At 57.6% G+C, this 18,436-nt stretch overlaps 2 protein-coding genes across 2 annotated transcripts in view; both read right to left on the bottom strand.

Moving 5' to 3' along the window:
• Positions 1-5,288, bottom strand: part of hax1 (HCLS1 associated protein X-1) — a 9,792-nt gene extending 4,504 nt beyond the window's left edge. The window contains exon 1 of the mRNA XM_068022707.1: positions 5,191-5,288. Coding sequence (XP_067878808.1) covers positions 5,191-5,252 — 62 coding nt within the window. The 5' untranslated portion in view covers positions 5,253-5,288. The remainder of the gene's footprint in view (positions 1-5,190) is intronic.
• A 2,533-nt stretch (positions 5,289-7,821) lies between these two features.
• LOC137357004 (pro-interleukin-16-like) lies at positions 7,822-16,834 on the bottom strand. Its single transcript, XM_068022938.1, has 7 exons — positions 16,672-16,834; positions 13,374-14,669; positions 11,645-11,828; positions 10,814-10,915; positions 9,863-10,121; positions 9,403-9,528; positions 7,822-8,776 (listed from the first exon to the last, which is right to left on the bottom strand). Exons 2-7 carry the CDS (start codon positions 14,606-14,608, stop codon positions 8,595-8,597), a joined length of 2,088 nt encoding a protein of 695 aa, XP_067879039.1. The 5' UTR covers positions 14,609-14,669; positions 16,672-16,834; the 3' UTR covers positions 7,822-8,594.
• Between the last annotated feature and the right edge of the window lie 1,602 nt (positions 16,835-18,436).

Raw genomic sequence — 18,436 nt, 5'->3', positions numbered from 1 at the left:
TGGGGGGAGGAGGGGGGGAGGGAGTGAGGGAGGAGGGGGGGAGGGAGTGAGGGAGGAGGGGGGGAGGGAGTGAGGGAGGAGGGGGGAGGGAGTGAGGGAGGAGGGGGGGAGGGAGTGAGGGAGGAGGGGGGGAGGGAGTGAGGGAGGAGGGGGGGAGGGAGTGAGGGAGGAGGGGGGGAGGGAGTGAGGGAGGAGGGGGGGAGGGAGTGAGGAGGAGGGGGGGAGGAGTGAGGGAGGAGGGGGGAGGGAGTGAGGGAGGAGGGGGGGAGGGAGTGAGGGAGGAGGGGGGGAGGGAGTGAGGGAGGAGGGGGGGAGGGAGTGAGGGAGGAGGGGGGGGAGGAGTGAGGGAGGAGGGGGGGAGGGAGTGAGGGAGGAGGGGGGGAGGGAGTGAGGGAGGAGGGGGGGAGGGAGTGAGGGAGGAGGGGGGGGAGGGAGTGAGGGAGGAGGGGGGGAGGGAGTGAGGGAGGAGGGGGGGAGGGAGGAGGGAGGAGGGGGGGAGGGAGTGAGGGAGGAGGGGGGGGAGGGAGTGAGGGAGGAGGAGTGAGGGAGGAGGGGGGAGGGAGTGAGGAGGAGGGGGGGAGGGAGTGAGGGAGGAGGGGGGAGGGAGTGAGGGAGGAGGGGGGGAGGGAGTGAGGGAGGAGGGGGGGGGAGGGAGTGAGGGAGGAGGGGGGAGGGAGTGAGGGAGGAGGGGGGGAGGGAGTGAGGGAGGAGGGGGGGAGGGAGTGAGGGAGGAGGGGGGAGGGAGTGAGGGAGGAGGGGGGAGGGAGTGAGGGAGGAGGGGGGGAGGGAGTGAGGGAGGAGGGGGGGAGGGAGTGAGGGAGGAGGGGGGAGGGAGTGAGGGAGGAGGGGGGGGAGGGAGTGAGGGAGGAGGGGGGGAGGGAGTGAGGGAGGAGGGGGGGAGGGAGTGAGGGAGGAGGGGGGGGAGGAGTGAGGGAGGAGGGGGGGAGGGAGTGAGGGAGGAGGGGGGGAGGGAGTGAGGGAGGAGGGGGGGAGGGAGTGAGGGAGGAGGGGGGGAGGGAGTGAGGGAGGAGGGGGGGAGGGAGTGAGGGAGGAGGGGGGGAGGGAGTGAGGGAGGAGGGGGGGAGGAGTGAGGGAGGAGGGGGGGAGGGAGAGTGAGGGAGGAGGGGGGGAGGGAGTGAGGGAGGAGGGGGGGAGGGAGTGAGGGAGGAGGGGGGGAGGGAGTGAGGGAGGAGGGGGGGAGGGAGTGAGGGAGGAGGGGGGGAGGGAGTGAGGGAGGAGGGGGGAGGGAGTGAGGGAGGAGGGGGGAGGGAGTGAGGGAGGAGGGGGGGAGGGAGTGAGGGAGGAGGGGGGAGGGAGTGAGGGAGGAGGGGGGGAGGGAGTGAGGGAGGAGGGGGGGAGGGAGTGAGGGAGGAGGGGGGAGGGAGTGAGGGAGGAGGGGGGGAGGGAGTGAGGGAGGAGGGGGGGAGGGAGTGAGGGAGGAGGGGGGAGGGAGTGAGGGAGGAGGGGGGGAGGGAGTGAGGAGGAGGGGGGGAGGGAGTGAGGGAGGAGGGGGGGAGGGAGTGAGGGAGGAGGGGGGGAGGGAGTGAGGGAGGAGGGGGGGAGGGAGTGAGGGAGGAGGGGGGGGAGGGAGTGAGGGAGGAGGGGGAGGGGTGAGGGAGGAGGGGGGAGGGAGTGAGGGAGGAGGGGGGAGGAGTGAGGGAGGAGGGGGGGAGGGAGTGAGGGAGGAGGGGGGAGGGAGTGAGGGAGGAGGGGGGGAGGGAGTGAGGAGGAGGGGGGGAGGGAGTGAGGGAGGAGGGGGGGAGGGAGTGAGGGAGGAGGGGGGGAGGAGTGAGGGAGGAGGGGGGAGGGAGTGAGGGAGGAGGGGGGGAGGGAGTGAGGAGGAGGGGGGGAGGGAGTGAGGGAGGAGGGGGGGGAGGGAGTGAGGGAGGAGGGGGGGAGGGAGTGAGGGAGGAGGGGGGAGGAGTGAGGGAGGAGGGGGGGAGGGAGTGAGGGAGGAGGGGGGAGGGAGTGAGGGAGGAGGGGGGGAGGGAGTGAGGGAGGAGGGGGGGAGGGAGTGAGGGAGGAGGGGGGAGGGAGTGAGGGAGGAGGGGGGGAGGGAGTGAGGGAGGAGGGGGGGAGGGAGTGAGGGAGGAGGGGGGGAGGGAGTGAGGGAGGAGGGGGGAGGGAGTGAGGGAGGAGGGGGGGAGGGAGTGAGGGAGGAGGGGGGAGGGGAGTGAGGGAGGAGGGGTGAGGAGTGAGGGAGGAGGGGGGAGGGAGTGAGGGAGGAGGGGGGAGGGAGTGAGGGAGGAGGGGGGAGGGAGTGAGGGAGGAGGGGGGAGGGAGTGAGGGAGGAGGGGGAGGGAGTGAGGGAGGGGGGGAGGGAGTGAGGGAGGAGGGGGGAGGGAGTGAGGGAGGAGGGGGGGAGGGAGTGAGGGAGGAGGGGGGGAGGGAGTGAGGGAGGAGGGGGGGAGGGAGTGAGGAGGAGGGGGGGAGGGAGTGAGGGAGGAGGGGGGAGGGAGTGAGGGAGGAGGGGGGGAGGGAGTGAGGGAGGAGGGGGGGAGGGAGTGAGGGAGGAGGGGGGAGGGGAGTGAGGGAGGAGGGGGGAGGGAGTGAGGGAGGAGGGGGGAGGAGTGAGGGAGGAGGGGGGAGGGAGTGAGGGAGGAGGGGGGGAGGGAGTGAGGGAGGAGGGGGAGGGAGTGAGGGAGGAGGGGAGTGAGGGAGGGGGGGGGAGGGAGTGAGGGAGGAGGGGGGAGGGAGTGAGGGAGGAGGGGGGAGGAGGAGGGGGGAGGGAGTGAGGGAGGAGGGGGGGAGGGAGTGAGGGAGGAGGGGGGAGGGAGTGAGGGAGGAGGGGGGAGGAGTGAGGGAGGAGGGGGGGAGGGAGTGAGGGAGGAGGGGGGGAGGGAGTGAGGGAGGAGGGGGGGAGGGAGTGAGGGAGGAGGGGGAGGGAGTGAGGGAGGAGGGGGAGGGAGTGAGGGAGGAGGGGGGAGGGAGTGAGGGAGGAGGGGGAGGGAGTGAGGGAGGAGGGGGGAGGAGTGAGGGAGGAGGGGGAGGGAGTGAGGGAGGAGGGGGGAGGGAGTGAGGGAGGAGGGGGGAGGGAGTGAGGGGGAGGGGGGGAGGGAGTGAGGGGGAGGGGGAGGAGGGAGTGAGGGGGGAGGGAGTGAGGGGGAGGGGGGAGGGAGTGAGGGGGGAGGGGGGGAGGGAGTGAGGGGGGAGGGGGGGAGGGAGTGAGGGGGGAGGGGGGAGGGAGTGAGGGGGGAGGGGGGGAGGGAGTGAGGGGAGGGAGGGGGGAGGGAGTGAGGGGGAGGGGGAGGGAGTGAGGGAGGAGGGGGGAGGGAGTGGAGGGAGGAGGGGGGGAGGGAGTGAGGAGGAGGGGGAGGGAGTGAGGGAGGAGGGGGGAGGGAGTGAGGGAGGAGGGGGGAGGGAGTGAGGGAGGAGGGGGGGAGGGAGTGAGGGAGGAGGGGGGGAGGGAGTGAGGGAGGAGGGGGGGAGGGTGTGAGGGAGGAGGGGGGAGGGAGTGAGGGAGGAGGGGGGGAGGGAGTGAGGGAGGAGGGGGGAGGGAGTGAGGGAGGAGGGGGGGAGGGAGTGAGGGAGGAGGGGGGAGGGAGTGAGGGAGGAGGTGGGGGGAGGAGGTGAGGGAGGAGGGGGGAGGGAGTGAGGGAGGAGGGGGGGAGGGAGTGAGGGAGGAGGGGGGGAGGGAGTGAGGGAGGAGGGGGGGAGGGAGTGAGGGAGGAGGGGGGGAGGGAGTGAGGAGGAGGGGGGGAGGGAGTGAGGGGGGGAGGGAGTGAGGGAGGAGGGGGGAGGGAGTGAGGGAGGAGGGGGGGAGGGAGTGAGAGGGAGGAGGGAGGAGGGAGTGAGGAGGAGGGAGTGAGGAGGAGGGAGTGAGGGAGTGAGGGAGGAGGGGGGAGGGAGGAGGGAGTGAGGGAGGAGGGGGGAGGGAGTGAGGGAGGAGGGGGAGGGAGTGAGGGAGGAGGGGGAGGGAGTGAGGGAGGAGGGGGAGGGAGTGAGGGAGGAGGGGGAGGGAGTGAGGAGGAGGGGGAGGGAGTGAGGGAGGAGGGGGGAGGGAGGGAGGGAGGAGGGGGGAGGGAGGGAGGAGGGGGGAGGGAGGGAGGGAGTGAGGGAGGAGGGGGGAGGGAGTGAGGGAGGAGGGGGAGGGAGTGAGGGAGGAGGGGGGAGGGAGTGAGGGAGGAGGGGGGAGGGAGTGAGGGAGGAGGGGGGAGGGAGTGAGGGAGGAGGGGGGAGGGAGTGAGGGAGGAGGGGGGAGGGTGAGGGAGGAGGGGGGAGGGAGTGAGGGGGAGGGGTGAGGGAGGAGGGGGGAGGGAGTGAGGGGGAGGGGGGGAGGGAGTGAGGGGGAGGAGGGGGAGGGAGTGAGGGGGAGGGAGGAGGGAGTGAGGGAGGAGGGGGGGAGGGAGGGAGTGAGGGAGGAGGGGGAGGGAGTGAGGGAGGAGGGGGGAGGGAGTGAGGGAGGAGGGGGAGGGTGAGGGAGGAGGGGGGAGGGTGAGGGAGGAGGGGGGGGAGGGGGGGAGGGTGAGGGAGGAGGGGGGGAGGGAGTGAGGGGAGGGGGGAGGGAGTGAGGGGGGAGGGGGGAGGGAGTGAGGGAGGAGGGGGGGAGGGAGTGAGGAGGAGGAGTGAGGGAGGAGGGGGGAGGGGAGTGAGGGGGAGGGAGGGAGTGAGGGAGGGAGGGGGGGAGGGAGTGAGGGAGGAGGGAGTGAGGGGGGAGGGAGTGAGGGGGGAGGGAGTGAGGGAGGAGGGGGGAGGGAGTGAGGAGGAGGGGGGAGGGAGTGAGGGAGGAGGGGGGAGGGAGTGAGGAGGAGGGGGGAGGGAGTGAGGGAGGAGGGGGGAGGGAGTGAGGGAGGAGGGGGGGAGGGAGTGAGGGAGGAGGGGGGGAGGGAGTGAGGGAGGAGGGGGGAGGGAGTGAGGGAGTGAGGGGGGAGGGAGTGAGGGAGGAGGGGGAGGGAGTGAGGAGGAGGGGGGAGGGAGGTGAGGGAGGAGGGGGGAGGGAGTGAGGGAGGAGGGGGGAGGGAGTGAGGGAGGAGGGGGGAGGGAGTGAGGGGGGGAGGAGTGAGGGAGGAGGGGGGAGGGAGTGAGGGAGGAGGGGGGAGGGAGTGAGGGGGGAGGGAGTGAGGGGGGAGGGAGTGAGGGAGTGAGGAGGAGGGAGGAGGGGGTAGGGAGGGAGGAGGGGGGGGAGTCGGTTTTTCTCCCGGGTTTTCCCGGTTCCCGCGGTATTTTCCCGGTCTTTTCCCGCTCTCTCACTCTCTCCCGCCGCCTCTCTCCGGGAAACCGAAGAATCCGCGAAACAAACCGAACAAACTCATCGCGGCGCCGCCGACCTTCTGCCGTAAACGCGTTTTGCCACCAAAGGCCCCGCCCATTTACGCTGGCTGTCGTAAAGCAGAGGCGCAATGACGTCAGTGCCATTTAAAGGCGCCCCCACACCACCCCCAGTCAAAAAAGTCATGAACTTTCCGTGGCTCCCTTGGCAATGCAGGGCTGCTTCTCACCTCTTCATCATGCAAGAGCTTTCCCTTCCCCAGCTGGCATAATTTTCATGACGCTTCAACCAAGGCTTCTGATTTTCGGTGCATGGCTCAAAATGTGGGAATTAAGAGACAGCAGGAGGAGGGGGGTGGCGGAATCATAGAAAGTTTATGGCACAGAAAGATGCCACTCGGCCCATCGTGTCAGCGCGGGCCCATAAACGAGCCACCCAATCTAATCCTACCTTCCAGCATTTGGGTCCGTAGCCCTGCAGGTTACGGATGGCACTTGAGGTGCCTATCCAGACACCTTTTAAATGAGTTGAGGGTCTCTGCCTCAACTACCCTTTCAGGCAGTGAGTTCCAGACCCCTACCACCCTCTGGCTGAAAACGTTTTCCACATCCCCTTTCTCCCAATCACTTTAAATCTATGCCCCCTCGTCACCGACCTCTCTGCTAAGGTAAATAGGCCCTTTACATCCACTCTATCCAGGCCCCTCTCAATTTTGTACATTTCAATCAAACCTCCCCTCGGCCTTCTCTGTTCCAAGGAGAACAAGCCCAGCCTATCCAATCTTTCCTCATAGCTGCATTTTTCCAGACCCAGCAACATCCTCGTAAATCTCCTCTGTACCCTCTCTAGTGCAATTACATCCTTTCTGTAATGAGGTGACCAGAACTGCACACAGTACTCACGTTGTGGCTGAACCAATAAGTTGTACAGTTCCAGCAGAACCTCCCTGCTCTTGTATTCTATATTCTAGGATTCCATATGCCTTCTTAACCACCTTATCAACCTGTCCTGCTATCTTCAGAGATCTGTGGACATTCACTCCAAGGTCCCTCACTTGCTTTAAACCTCTCAGTATTCTCCCATTAATCGTGCATTCCTCTGCCTTGTTTGACCTCCCCAAAATGCATCACCTCACACTCCTCCCCAAACTAGTTCCACAATCCTCCCATCACGAGGACATTGGGGTTGGGTGGAGAGTTTTTCCCATTGGTTTCCCTTGTTCTAGCTCCTCCACAATGCCTAAGGGTAAACTCACAACCCTGTTGATAACTTGGGGCACCAGGGTCCCAGCTCGGGGGTCATTTCCTTGTGGAGCAGGGGGAGGGATTCCTGGAATGAGGAGAGACGAAGTACAATGGACTGATATTCTCTGGATTTTGGAGAATTAAAGGGAATCTCACTGAAACATAAAATTGGATTGAGAGGAGGAGAAATTCCTTCACTCAAAGGGTTGTGAATCTTTGGAATTCTCTACTCCAGACAGCTGCGGATCCTCAGTCATTGAGTATGTTCAAGACTGAGATTGGTCGCTATTTGGGCTGTGGGGAACGGGCGGGAAAGTGCAGTTGACGTAGAGGACCAGCCGTGAACTTACCGAATGGCAGAGCAGGCTCCAGGGCAGCTGGAAGAGACTGTGGCTGTGGAGATGCCTTCACTGGCGTTCCGGAGTTCCCAATAGGATGGTTGGTCTCCTTTGGATAGAATCATTGTCACAACTGGCCACATGTTGTCCATTGTCCCGCGGTGTTTTTTGTAAGCATCTCTGACGGAGATGTTTCCCCTGGACTGGTTACTGGGTAAGTGCTACCTCGTGTGGTATCGAGCCACGTAGGCAGGGGAGTTCCCAGATTCAACCCCGAGCTGAATCGCTGCTCTGAGCCAGGTCCGTGAGTGAGATGCTGCAATTGTACCCTAGGTAGAAAGAGCTGACCCACTCTGTCCCTTGGTCAGGGCATAGTACTCAGTGTTTATAGCAAGAAACAGGCCATTCGGCCCATCTGCTCTGTGCTGGTGTTTCTGCTCCCCACGAGTCTCCTCCTTCTTCATCTCACCCTATCCCCATATCCTTCTATTCCTTTCTCCCTCATGTGTTTATCCAGCTTCCCCCTTAAATGTATCTCTGCTATTCCCCCTCAACCACTCCCTGTGGTAGCGAGTTCCACATTCTCACCACTCTCTGGGGAAAGAATTCCTGAATTCCCCATTGGATTTATCAGTGACTGTCTTATATTGATGGCCCCCTAGTTCTGGTCTCCCCGCACAAGTGGAAACATCTTCTCAACGTCTACCCTATCGAAACCCTTTCATCATTTTAAAGCCCTAGATCAGGTCACCCCTCAGCCTTCTCTACCCTAGAGAAAAGAGCCCCCGGCCTGTTCGGTCTTCCTTGATAGTTATATCCTCTCAGTTCTGGGGCTGTGATGGCTCCCGGTGTTGACCAACAGGCTCACACATTTGGGAGGAGGAACCAGAGGGCGGGCAGCACCCAACGTGGCGGGGGGAGGGGGGGGGGGCAACACCACCAAGACAGGGACAACAGGGGAGCAAGGCGACCAAAATGCTGTTCCACCGGCGACAAGTCTATTTCGAAAAATTCACAACGCGAGGCATCATTTTCACGCAGGATTATTAGAAAACTGATTTTATTAAAAAGAAAAAAACATGAAGTCAACGACACATAAATATTACATCAGCTGTAGGGCTCAGCAGGAACCCTGCAGACTAGTCAGCGATCCCCAATGGCGTCACCAAATCACCCGGCCTTAGTTACTTCGCAGCAGTCCTGCAAGTAATACTGCAAGATCCCACCATGAGCCTTGCGCCCTGGTAATGTGCCCGGTATTCAACTGTGATGGACTTCCTTCCAAAGGTCAAATCCCCACTGCTAATAGTGGGTGCATCCGTGTGGGCGCGATACACACGATGGCTGGTTTAACACTATAGCGCAATTACAACACTCTACCCTAATGGTCCTTCCATGCAGCGACCGTGAGAAGGCCATTCAGCCCCTCGAGCTGGTCCCGCCATCCATGAAGCCATGACTGTTCTGTATCTCAACTCCCATCGACCCGACTAGGCTCCGTAATGCTTAGTCCCCTTGCCCAACAATGGGGGCCAATGCACTCAGGCCCTCAACTTGGGAGGTCAACAATCCATTGGCCTTCTGAAGAATTTCTTTTTCTCGGACCTCTTCGCGAGCTTTCAGTCATTTTGGCTCTTGGAGCCCCAGTCCCTCTGCTTCCCTTTGAGGCTAAATGAGTTGCACCTCAGGTCCGCCTCCTGACGTTCCGGGGGTTGAGCTGGATGTCAAGTTAGGAAAGGGCATCGGAAACAGCCATTGTGTCTTTCGGGCAAAAACACAAGGAAAAAAAAAACCTCCTGAATCTTACGACTGCTGCCCGCTCGTTCCTTCGGCTTTTTTCCGGATGACAACCCGCACAGGGCCCGCGGGAAGCGACTTGATCAGATTCCAGGCCTCGTAACAGGTCAGCTCCTGATAATCCTGGTCCCGTACCTTCACCAGCCGGTCCCCGGGCTGGATCAAACCGTTTCGGTCAGCCGGCCCACCTGGAATCAAGCAGAGACGACAAGGCTAAGGAACTGCGCTCCCTTCGAAGCCCACCCGCCACCCATTCCCCCCATCCCCAAGGACTTGGACCTGCTGGGTTACCCCCCGTTTGAGTGCCTCGTCCAAGTCGACCATTCATTCTTCCCTGGCCGTGAGCGTTGGCAGGCGGGCACTTCAACCTCAGCTCCTGCCCCATCCTATCCCATCCCGACGTCAAAGCCGGGGGAGGGAGCGAGGGGTTCACGGGATAGCCATCAGGAATGGGAATGCTGGTTGGTTTCCACCCCCCCACAATCTTATCCCAAGGGGACAGTAGTGTGCTGTTGTGACTCTATTGTCAATACATAGCACAGACCAAGGGACTGAACCAGGGATAGATGGAGGAAGGGACAGGAGGGCAGAGGTGGAGGGAGGAGAGAGGGAGGAATGGACAGACTTATGGGATAAAGGATATCAGCCGTGGGTAAGGGTAATTTCACTTATGAAAGTAACAAACCGTACAGAGGCAAGACGGGTGCAAGACCTCAACCGGGAAACCTTGGGGTGCACGGACTTCAAAGCTTTGAATATCTCAGTATCTAACATACGGGATAACGTTAAACAATTAAGGACGATGCCTTCCTACCTGGGAAAACCTTTTTGATGGTGAGCGGTCTGTCCCCTTGACTTGAACTCTTTCCCCCGTCCAGACTGAAGCCGAGCCCAGCTCCAGACGTCATTAGCTCCACCGTGACTGATTCTCCCGAGCTCTCTGCGTGGAAGGGGAGAAGGCCCATTAGTCACAGCCCTGGGGAACCCATTCTCCAAGTGCTGACCCAGCGAAGGCACAGTAGATTAGTAATCCAGAGGCCCGGACTAATTATCCCAAGACACGAGTTCGAATCCCGCCCGGGAATTTAAATTCAGTTAATTAAGATAATTCTGGAATTAAAAAGCTCGTCTCAGGAATGGTGAACTACTGAATCGTCTTCAAATCCCATACACTAATGGATGGAAGGAAATCTGCCATCCTTACCCGGTCTGGCGTACATATGAATACTGGAACCGAATGTTTCGCCTCTCGGTACAAGAGGCACTTTACGTACCAGGCACAGCACTGAGGTCAACACTGCCACGTGGCTTGTCATTGGACACGCTGGCCTTTCGCAAGGTGGCCCTCTCTGCCTCAGTCATCTTCCGGACCACGACAATGGCCTGCTTCGGAGGCCTGGCCTTGTGCAGGAAGGACAAGGCCTCGCTGTGGGTGACGCCCTTGAGGGAGTTCCCGTTGATGGACAAGATCTCGTCTCCGTGCTCGATGGTCCCTTCTTGAGCGGCGAGGCCGTTTGGGAAAACCTTGTGAGCCTGCAAAGCGAAGGAGAACGGTCGTTCAGAGAGAGGTGCAGGGGAGCGATCGGCTACCACTCCAGTGCGGGGCTGGGGGGTGGTGGGGGGGGGGCTGGAATGCTGCTCTTCAGGAGAGACATTAAACTGAGGCTCTAACTGCCCCGAGAGATGCAGGTTAAGGATCCCATGGCTCGGTTTGAACAGGAGTCAGGATCTGGTCCAGTCCATAATCCTCCATTGACCTTGTGTCAGCCATGGCTCAGTGATTCTCTCTCTCTCGCCTCTGTCGGAAGATTGTGGGTTCAAATCCCACTTCAGAGACTCGAGGGCAAAATCCAGGCCGACAGTCCCAGTGCCAGTACTGAGGGAGTGCCGCGCTGTCGGAGGGACAGTACTGAGGGAGCGCCGCGCTGTCTGAGGGTCAGTACTGGGGGGCGGGGGAGGGGAAAGAGTTCTCCCCGGTGTCATGGGGGGGGTCAATATTTATCCCTCAACCCACATCGCGAAAAACAGACGGTCTGGGTCATCCTCACATTGCTGTTTGTGGGATCTTTCTGTGCGCAAATTGGCTGCCGCGTTTCCGACGTTACAGCAGTCAGTACGCTCTGTGGGAAAAGGACTTAATTGGCTATAAAGCGCTTTGGGGGCGTCCTGAGGTGGTGAAAGGTGCTATAGAAATGCAAGTCTTCCTTTCCTTTTCAGTTACTTACAGTGACCATTTTGTTTTCGTGATCCATTCCTCCTGCAATGGTGAAACCAAGCCCAGTTCCCTCCTCCTTGTGTAGCACCACCACCTGGATATCTTCCGCACACTGGACCAAACAGATCCATTGTTAAGACAGGGGGAAAGGGTTCCCGGTTTCAGTGCCGTCCCGTTCATTTTTTACCACTGAAAAAAACGCCGATCCAAAAACTTCAGCTCTGCCTAAACTCTGCTGCCCATCCACCCCCACCCCCGTGTCCTAACACACCTCGATTTTAAAATTCTCATCCTCACTTTCAATGTGCATTTGACAGCTTGTGAGCGAGCTTGTTCAGCGGACTAATCCCAGTATGTGTGAGGGGGGGTTGGGGGGTGTGTTAATTGTATATTAATTGCATTTAATTGTATGCAGGGGGTGGGCATTAACTGGGGATTCACTCGAGCCCCTATAAATAGACACAGAATGAAACTATGGTTGTTGGATTAGGAGATGAATGCTTGCAGTGTGAAACTCTGTAAATAAATATACGTGTGCGTCAAGATTGGCTCCAGTTTGATCCTTCACCAGCTGACTTTCTAGAATAGAATAGGGGGTAGGGCTGCGAGGGCCCAAGCACCTCTCCCCACTCTGGATCTACCATCAAACCCAGGCCACGATTTAGGTACGTCCGAACAAGGAGACGACTCTGTGGTCCATCCAGACTCGTCCCACCCGACTGTGACAATTTGTTCAGCGGGCAAAGAAATTCTGAGCAATGCTGTGTGAGTTTCACAAGTGTTATATCGGAAACGGGACTATCTCTCTCTCTCCAAAGGTGGGAGCGGGAGTGTGACATACCTGTAGTGCTCCCTCTTCCAGACATTTGACCTCATCCAACAGTCTGTCCAGTTCATCATTTGGGATCAGCGAGACGACAGACATGAAGGACATGTTGGAGTTGAGGGAGGCGGAGTGGTTCAGCCGGTCACCTCTCCTCACTTCCTCTCTGCACTCCATACCGCACTCTTGGAGCTCTGCCAGGCTACACAGGGACAGGGCTTTCAGAAACGTTCAGTTCCACTTTCACAAAGGATTCAGCAGTTCATCATCTTTATCTGCTTTCCACATACTTAGTGCTTCAAAAGCAAGAACTAGCCAGGTTAGATACAGAGTAAAGCTCCCTCTACACTGTCCCCATCAAACACTCCCAGGACAGGTACAGCACGGGGGTTAGATACAGAGTAAAGCTCCCTCTACACTGTCCCCCATCAAACACTCCCAGGACAGGTACAGCACGGGGGTTAGATACAGAGTAAAGCTCCCTCTACACTGTCCCCCATCAAACACTCCCAGGACAGGTACAGCACGGGGGTTAGATACAGGGTAAAGCTCCCTCTACACTGTCCCCATCAAACACTCCCAGGACAGGTACAACACGGGGTTAGATACAGAGTAAAGCTCCCTCTACACTGTCCCCATCAAACACTCCCAGGACAGGGACAGCACGGAGTTAGATACAGAGTAAAGCTCCCTCTACACTGTCCCCCATCAAACACTCCCAGGACAGGTACAGCACGGGGGTTAGATACAGAGTAAAGCTCCCTCTACGCTGTCCCCCATCAAACACTCCCAGGACAGGTACAGCACGGGGGTTAGATACAGAGTAAAGCTCCCTCTACGCTGTCCCCCATCAAACACTCCCAGGACAGGTACAGCACGGGGGTTAGATACAGAGTAAAGCTCCCTCTACACTGTCCCCATCAAACACTCCCAGGACAGGTACAACACGGGGTTAGATACAGAGTAAAGCTCCCTCTACACTGTCCCCATCAAACACTCCCAGGACAGGGACAGCACGGAGTTAGATACAGAGTAAAGCTCCCTCTACACTGTCCCCCATCAAACACTCCCAGGACAGGTACAGCACGGGGGTTAGATACAGAGTAAAGCTCCCTCTACACTCAATTGGCCATTAATTTGTGTACCAGGCAGGATAGTTTGACTATTGCAGCCAAGAACAACACTGCTTTCGTCACACTTCCTGTGGGGAATGTGGGGTAATGGGGCTACTGCAGAATCTGTTTTTTAGTGAAGTTGGTTGAGGGATAAATACTGGGCCCTAGGACCCCGAGGTGAACTCCCCCCCTCCCCCACCCCCACACTCTTCTTCCAATAGCAGCCGTGGGATCTTTTATATCCACCTGAGAGGGGCAGACGGGGCCTCAGTTTAATGTTTCACCCGAAAGACGGCACCTCTGACAATGCGGCACTCCCTCGCTACTGGCATTGGTCAGCTTAATGGCGCGTTCCTAACCTCCAGGCCCAGGACATTCGACACCTTGGAATGAGAGGTGCAAATAGAAAGGAGTTGGCTTTGGCGTTGAGGGCCAGTTCGGGAAGGTGGGACTGGGAGCAGGAAGGGGGAGGGGAGCCATTACAGTTACATCAAACGTTGGGCACCCTAATTCTCTGAGTTAACTGGAAACCTTAATTGACGCAAAAGAAATGAGCGTGGATTCTGTCGGCCGTCAGCGATCGCCAGCTCAGTGCAGTTTGAGCTTTGGCTTTGGGTGTGGGGTGGCCTTACCTTATGGAGTAACTCTTGTCCAGCTGGCTTATGTCGCTGTGGGTCTCGTCTGACAGTGACCACTCATCATCGGATTTGACAGACGGGGAGAGCACAACTTTGCCCAAAGGACTGTTAACTTCAGAACAAACGCCGCAAGGGCTGGAGGCCCTGGGCACTTCCACCATTAACTGACTGTGGACCTCGAGGACCATTGCATCATTCTCCCTGGAGGACTGTCCCAGATTACAAGCCCCAGCTTCAACCTCTGGAGACGAGCGACGTGCAGCAGGACTTGCGTTTGATGGAAGACTTTGACTCGAGTCTTCAGACTGGCGGCCGGTTAATCCCTCGGGAGCGGACGAGCCCGCCCTTGGGTCTTCGGATGCGGGCTGTGATGTAGATGTCGCCCGGGGGAGGCCGGCGACTGAGTCGTTTGACGCACGCGATGGCTGTTTGGCCCTCTGCGGGTCCGTCGCCACATCGTCCTCGGCTTTCCCCGGGGGCGGGGCAGAGGAGCCGTCAGCTGACGTTTTAGCCGGATGCTCCTGGCGGGAACATCTCCTGGTGTGCCTCTGCCTCATGGCCTGCTCAAACGAATGGATTGTCTGCATGACTAACGAAGGCCTCTCGGGAACCGGTCCCGCCGAGTTTGAGCGAGCCCTCTGCTTTTCCGGGTTGCCCGCCCCGCTGGTCTCGGCGACCCTGCTTCCCCGCCCTTCCTCCCTCTTGGCGGGCGCGCCGACGTCCCGGGCGGGCGCCTTCGGCGTCACAAAGCTTTCGCATCTTTTCCTGATGCTTTCCGTCAGGCCCAGGACGCCCGATCCTCGGAACCTCACGCCCCGCTGCCCGGCGTTGGGCTCGTCCGCTTTCTTCCCCTTCTCCCCGTCCTTCTGCTTCCCGGATTCCATGGCTTTCCAGAACTGAGTGGCGCCCATGCTCGAGGAGCGATGGTGCCCGCCGAGGCCGGCGTATTGAGAGCCCGCGCCCTTCCACTGCTCGTGGAGGCTGAGTTTCCGCGGGGCGATCCCTCCGCTCGGGGCCCTCGAATCGCCGGATCTCCCGGAGAACAAGGACGAGCTCCGAGGTTTCTGCTCTTCCGGTGCCTCCTGTTTGCTCGGGCCCAACACCTTGGCTTTGGGCGGAGTAACCTCGGAAGGCTTGGCTGATTTAGTCAGGGAAGGCCTCGACGATGCTTTGGATTCGGAAGACGCCACCTTGCTTCCCCGGAAAGACCAGCTGAACTTGGGTTCCATGCCGGTAACTCGGCCACGGAAGGTTCTCCCTGAAGAAATCCTGTTGAAAGGCAGGCCAGATCTGGAGAGGAACAAATGAAAAGGGTCCAGCTCTGAATTTCTATCTGCTCTCGGGTTCTCGATGTGCCCTCCCCCTCCCCCAAGGATGTCTTGCAACTACACGTCAGAAGGCACCTCATTGGCTGTGAGGTGGTCAGGACTTCCACAGGTTGCAAAGCTCTTTCTGTGCTGTACCATTTCATGTAAGAGCACAACGGAGGGGGAAATCATCTTGGATGGAGGCAAATGGGCACCCTCGCATCCGCGGGTAAGGGAAAGTGGCATAGTGCTAATGTCAATGAAATACTAACCCAGAGAGCTGGGTTCAAATCCCACCCTGGCAACTGGTGGAGTTCAAATTCAATTAATTAAAAAAAGCTAGAACTGAAAACTAGTAACGATGACCATGAAACTATCATCAACCGTTGTAAAAAAAAACAAATCCCAGCTGCCCGGTAAGGAAGGAAATCTGCTGTCCTTACTTGGTCTGGCCAATATGTGACTCCAGACCCACAGGTTGACTCTTAACTGCCCTCTGAACTGGCTTTACAGGTTACTCAGTTGTCGTTGGCGATGGGTAACAAATCCCATGAATGAAATTTTAAAAATAAACTCTCTCACGTGGAGCGTAACGGGCAGTCGATTTGATGCAACGTAACAGACCCGTGAACAAATATTTTCCAGGCTAACCCCTAGGGGAGGGGAAGGGAATACCCGGGGAGACCCTCTTTTGGGAGGCATTTAAAGTATGATCATTTGAAATTGTGTACTGCAATCTGCGCTTGCTATAATCCAGCTTGTGTGTAAATAGTAAACTGTGTTCTGTCAATCAATCGACTCACTTTCGACTATTCAGTGCACGTACAGCTCTGAATGGTCAGGTAAGTCAGGGGAATGCTGGCAAACTTGCTCACCAATAGTTGATTTGACCTCATTTCGTACCCTGTTGCAGTCTTTCTCTGCATTAACTATGCCCTTTACCCTTTCTTTCTTTGGCCTCCTTGTCTCAGGAGACAATGGGTAAGCTTTTAACCTTCACTTGGGCGGCACAGTGGTTAGCACCGCAGCCTCACAGCTCCAGCGACTTGGGTTCAATTCTGGGTACTGCCTGTGTGGAGTTTGCATGTTCTCCCTGTGTCTGCGTGGGTTTTCGCTGGGTGCTCCGGTTTCCTCCCACATCTAAAGACTTGCAGGTTGATAGTTAAATTGGCCATTGTAAATTGCCCCTAGTGTAGGGAGGTGATAGGGAATATGGGATTACTGTAGGGTTAGTATAAATGGGTGGTTGTTGGTCGGCACAGACTCGGTGGGCCGAAGGGCCTGTTTCAGTGCTGTATCTCTAAATAATAAATATAAAATAAAACAGTACACAGCTCATTATCATGTGCTTCCTCTGTTCAGGGGTTGTCCGCTCTTGAGAAACGTGATGGAGAATTTCAAGAGAGCATATAATCACAGGCCATTCGGCCCTTCGAGTCTGCTCTGTCTAAATCATGCATCTCAACTCCATTTACACGCCTTGGTTGCATAACCTTTACCCAACAAAAAAAATCTGTTTTGAAATCTCTAATTGACCCTCTCCCCGCCGAGTCTCAACAGCTTTTTGGGGGGGTGGGGTGGGAGAGAGTTCCAGATTTCCACTCCCCTTTGTATGAAGTGCTTCCTGACATCACCCCCTGAACGGCCTGGCTCGAATTTTAAGGTTCTGCCCCCTTTGTTCTGGAGTTCCCCCTCACCCCACCCCTAAAGGAAACAGTTTCCTTTAATCAACCTAAACATCTCAAATTGATCATCCTTTAATCTCCTGTAGTCGAGGGATATAATCCAAATATTTAATGACTGAAGTTGGAGATAACCTGCAGCGAGAACCTAGCTCCTCTGCATATGTAGGTTCCCCTTTTGAAAACACTTCCTCGTCCCCGAGGCCTGCGCTTTTTGCCTCAGCCGTAGCTACCCTTTGCCAGTGTAACAATCAGACTGTAAAAAAAAGATAGGTTGCAAACTCCCAATTCATCAAGACCTACCTCAGGACCCAAACGAAGGTGCCCGTTAAGTCACTGGTCACTTGAGAAAGTAACACAAGCGTTGACCACGCTCCTTAATAAGCCATTGCCTTGTTATCGAGGCAGCCCCTCAGTTCCTGTTGGGGAATTTAGGCAACTGCTGCAGCTCCCGTGTCAGCAGACAGCCAATGACAACAAACGTGCGGTAAAAGATTGATGTGATACGCAAAAACGGAGAACAGAATGGAGAATGATTTTGATGTTTGCAAGCCAGGCACTTCCCCTTCATCTGGAGAGGCAGGCTAACAAATCATCTCCACTTCCACTGTTCAGAGCTTCCTTGCTGTTAGCAGTCACTTTTAACCGACGGCTTCAATTTTCTCCCTCTGGAAATTTGGATCCTGGTGGGAAAAGTGCAGCCGGGTGGTTGGATGGGAATGGGATGAGGGTGCAGGGGCAGGTACAAATATTTGCATCAAATGCTCAGTTATATAAACATTGGGTAAAGGGCGCCCAACATCCCCAGCTTATACACACTACTGAGTCAGCGGCGCTTGTGATGGCTTGGCCATGTGAGCCGCATGTAAGATGGCAGGATCCCCAAGGACACATTGTACAGCGAGCTCGCCACTGGTATCAGACCTACCGGCCGTCCATGTGTCTGCTTTAAAGACGTCTGCAAACGTGACATGAAGTCCTGTGACATTGATCACAAGTTGTGGGATTTAGTTGCCAGCGATCGCCAGAGCTGGCAGGCAGCCATAAAGGCAGGGCTAAAGTGTGGCAACTCAGAGACTTAGCAGTTGGCAGGAAAAAAGACAGAAGCGCAAGGGGAGAGCCAACTGTGTAACAGCCCCGACAACCAATTTTTTCTGCAGCACCTGTGGAAGAATCTGTCACTCTAGAATTGGCCTTTATAGCCATTCCAGACGCTGCTCCACAAACCACTGACCACCTCCAGGCGCTTACCCATTGTCTCTCGAGACGAGGAGGCCAAAAAAAAGGTAAAGGGCATAGTTAATGCAGAGAAAGACTGCAACAAGGTACGAAATGAGGTCAAAGCAACTATAGGAAGGATGTGATTGCACAGGAGAGGGTGCAGAGGAGATTCACCAGGATGTTGCCTGGGCTGGAACGTTTCAGCTAAGGAGACTGAAAAGTCTAGGATTGTTTTCCTTAGAGCAGAGAAGGCTGAGGAAGGACATGATTGAGCTGTACAAAATTATGAGGGGCATTGATAGGATAGATCGGAAGAAACTTTTTCCCTTAGCGGAGGGATCAATAACCAGGGGGCATAGATTTAAGTTAAAGTAAGGGGCAGGAGGTTTAGAGGGGATTTGAAGAAAAATGTTTTCACCCAGAGAGTGGTTGGAATCTGGAACACACTACCTGAAGAGGTGGTAGAAGCAGGAACCCTCAACATTTTAGTAGTATTTAGATGAGCACTTGAAACACCATAGCATACAAGGCTACGGGCCAAGTGCTGGAAAATGGGATTAGGATAGGTGCTTGACGGCCAGCATGGACACGATGGGCCGAAGGGCCTGTTTCGGTGCTGTATAACTATCAGAAAAGACTGACCTGACTGGGGCTTATTCACTCAAGACTTGAGAGATGACCTGATATGAGGTCTGTAAAATTTAAGAAGGTGTTCGATAGGGTAGACGTGGAACGGTTTCCAACTGGCGGAGACCAGAATTATCGTCCATAAATAGTGGCAAGGAATTCAGGAGAAACTGCTTTACCCCGCTACCACAGGAAGTGGTTGATGCAAACAGCGTAAGGG

This window comes from Heterodontus francisci, chromosome 46 (assembly GCF_036365525.1).
Source record: "Heterodontus francisci isolate sHetFra1 chromosome 46, sHetFra1.hap1, whole genome shotgun sequence".
NCBI lineage: Eukaryota > Metazoa > Chordata > Chondrichthyes > Heterodontiformes > Heterodontidae > Heterodontus > Heterodontus francisci.
Note: the sequence above shows the minus strand (reverse complement) of the source record. Positions and strands in the feature narration are given on the sequence as shown.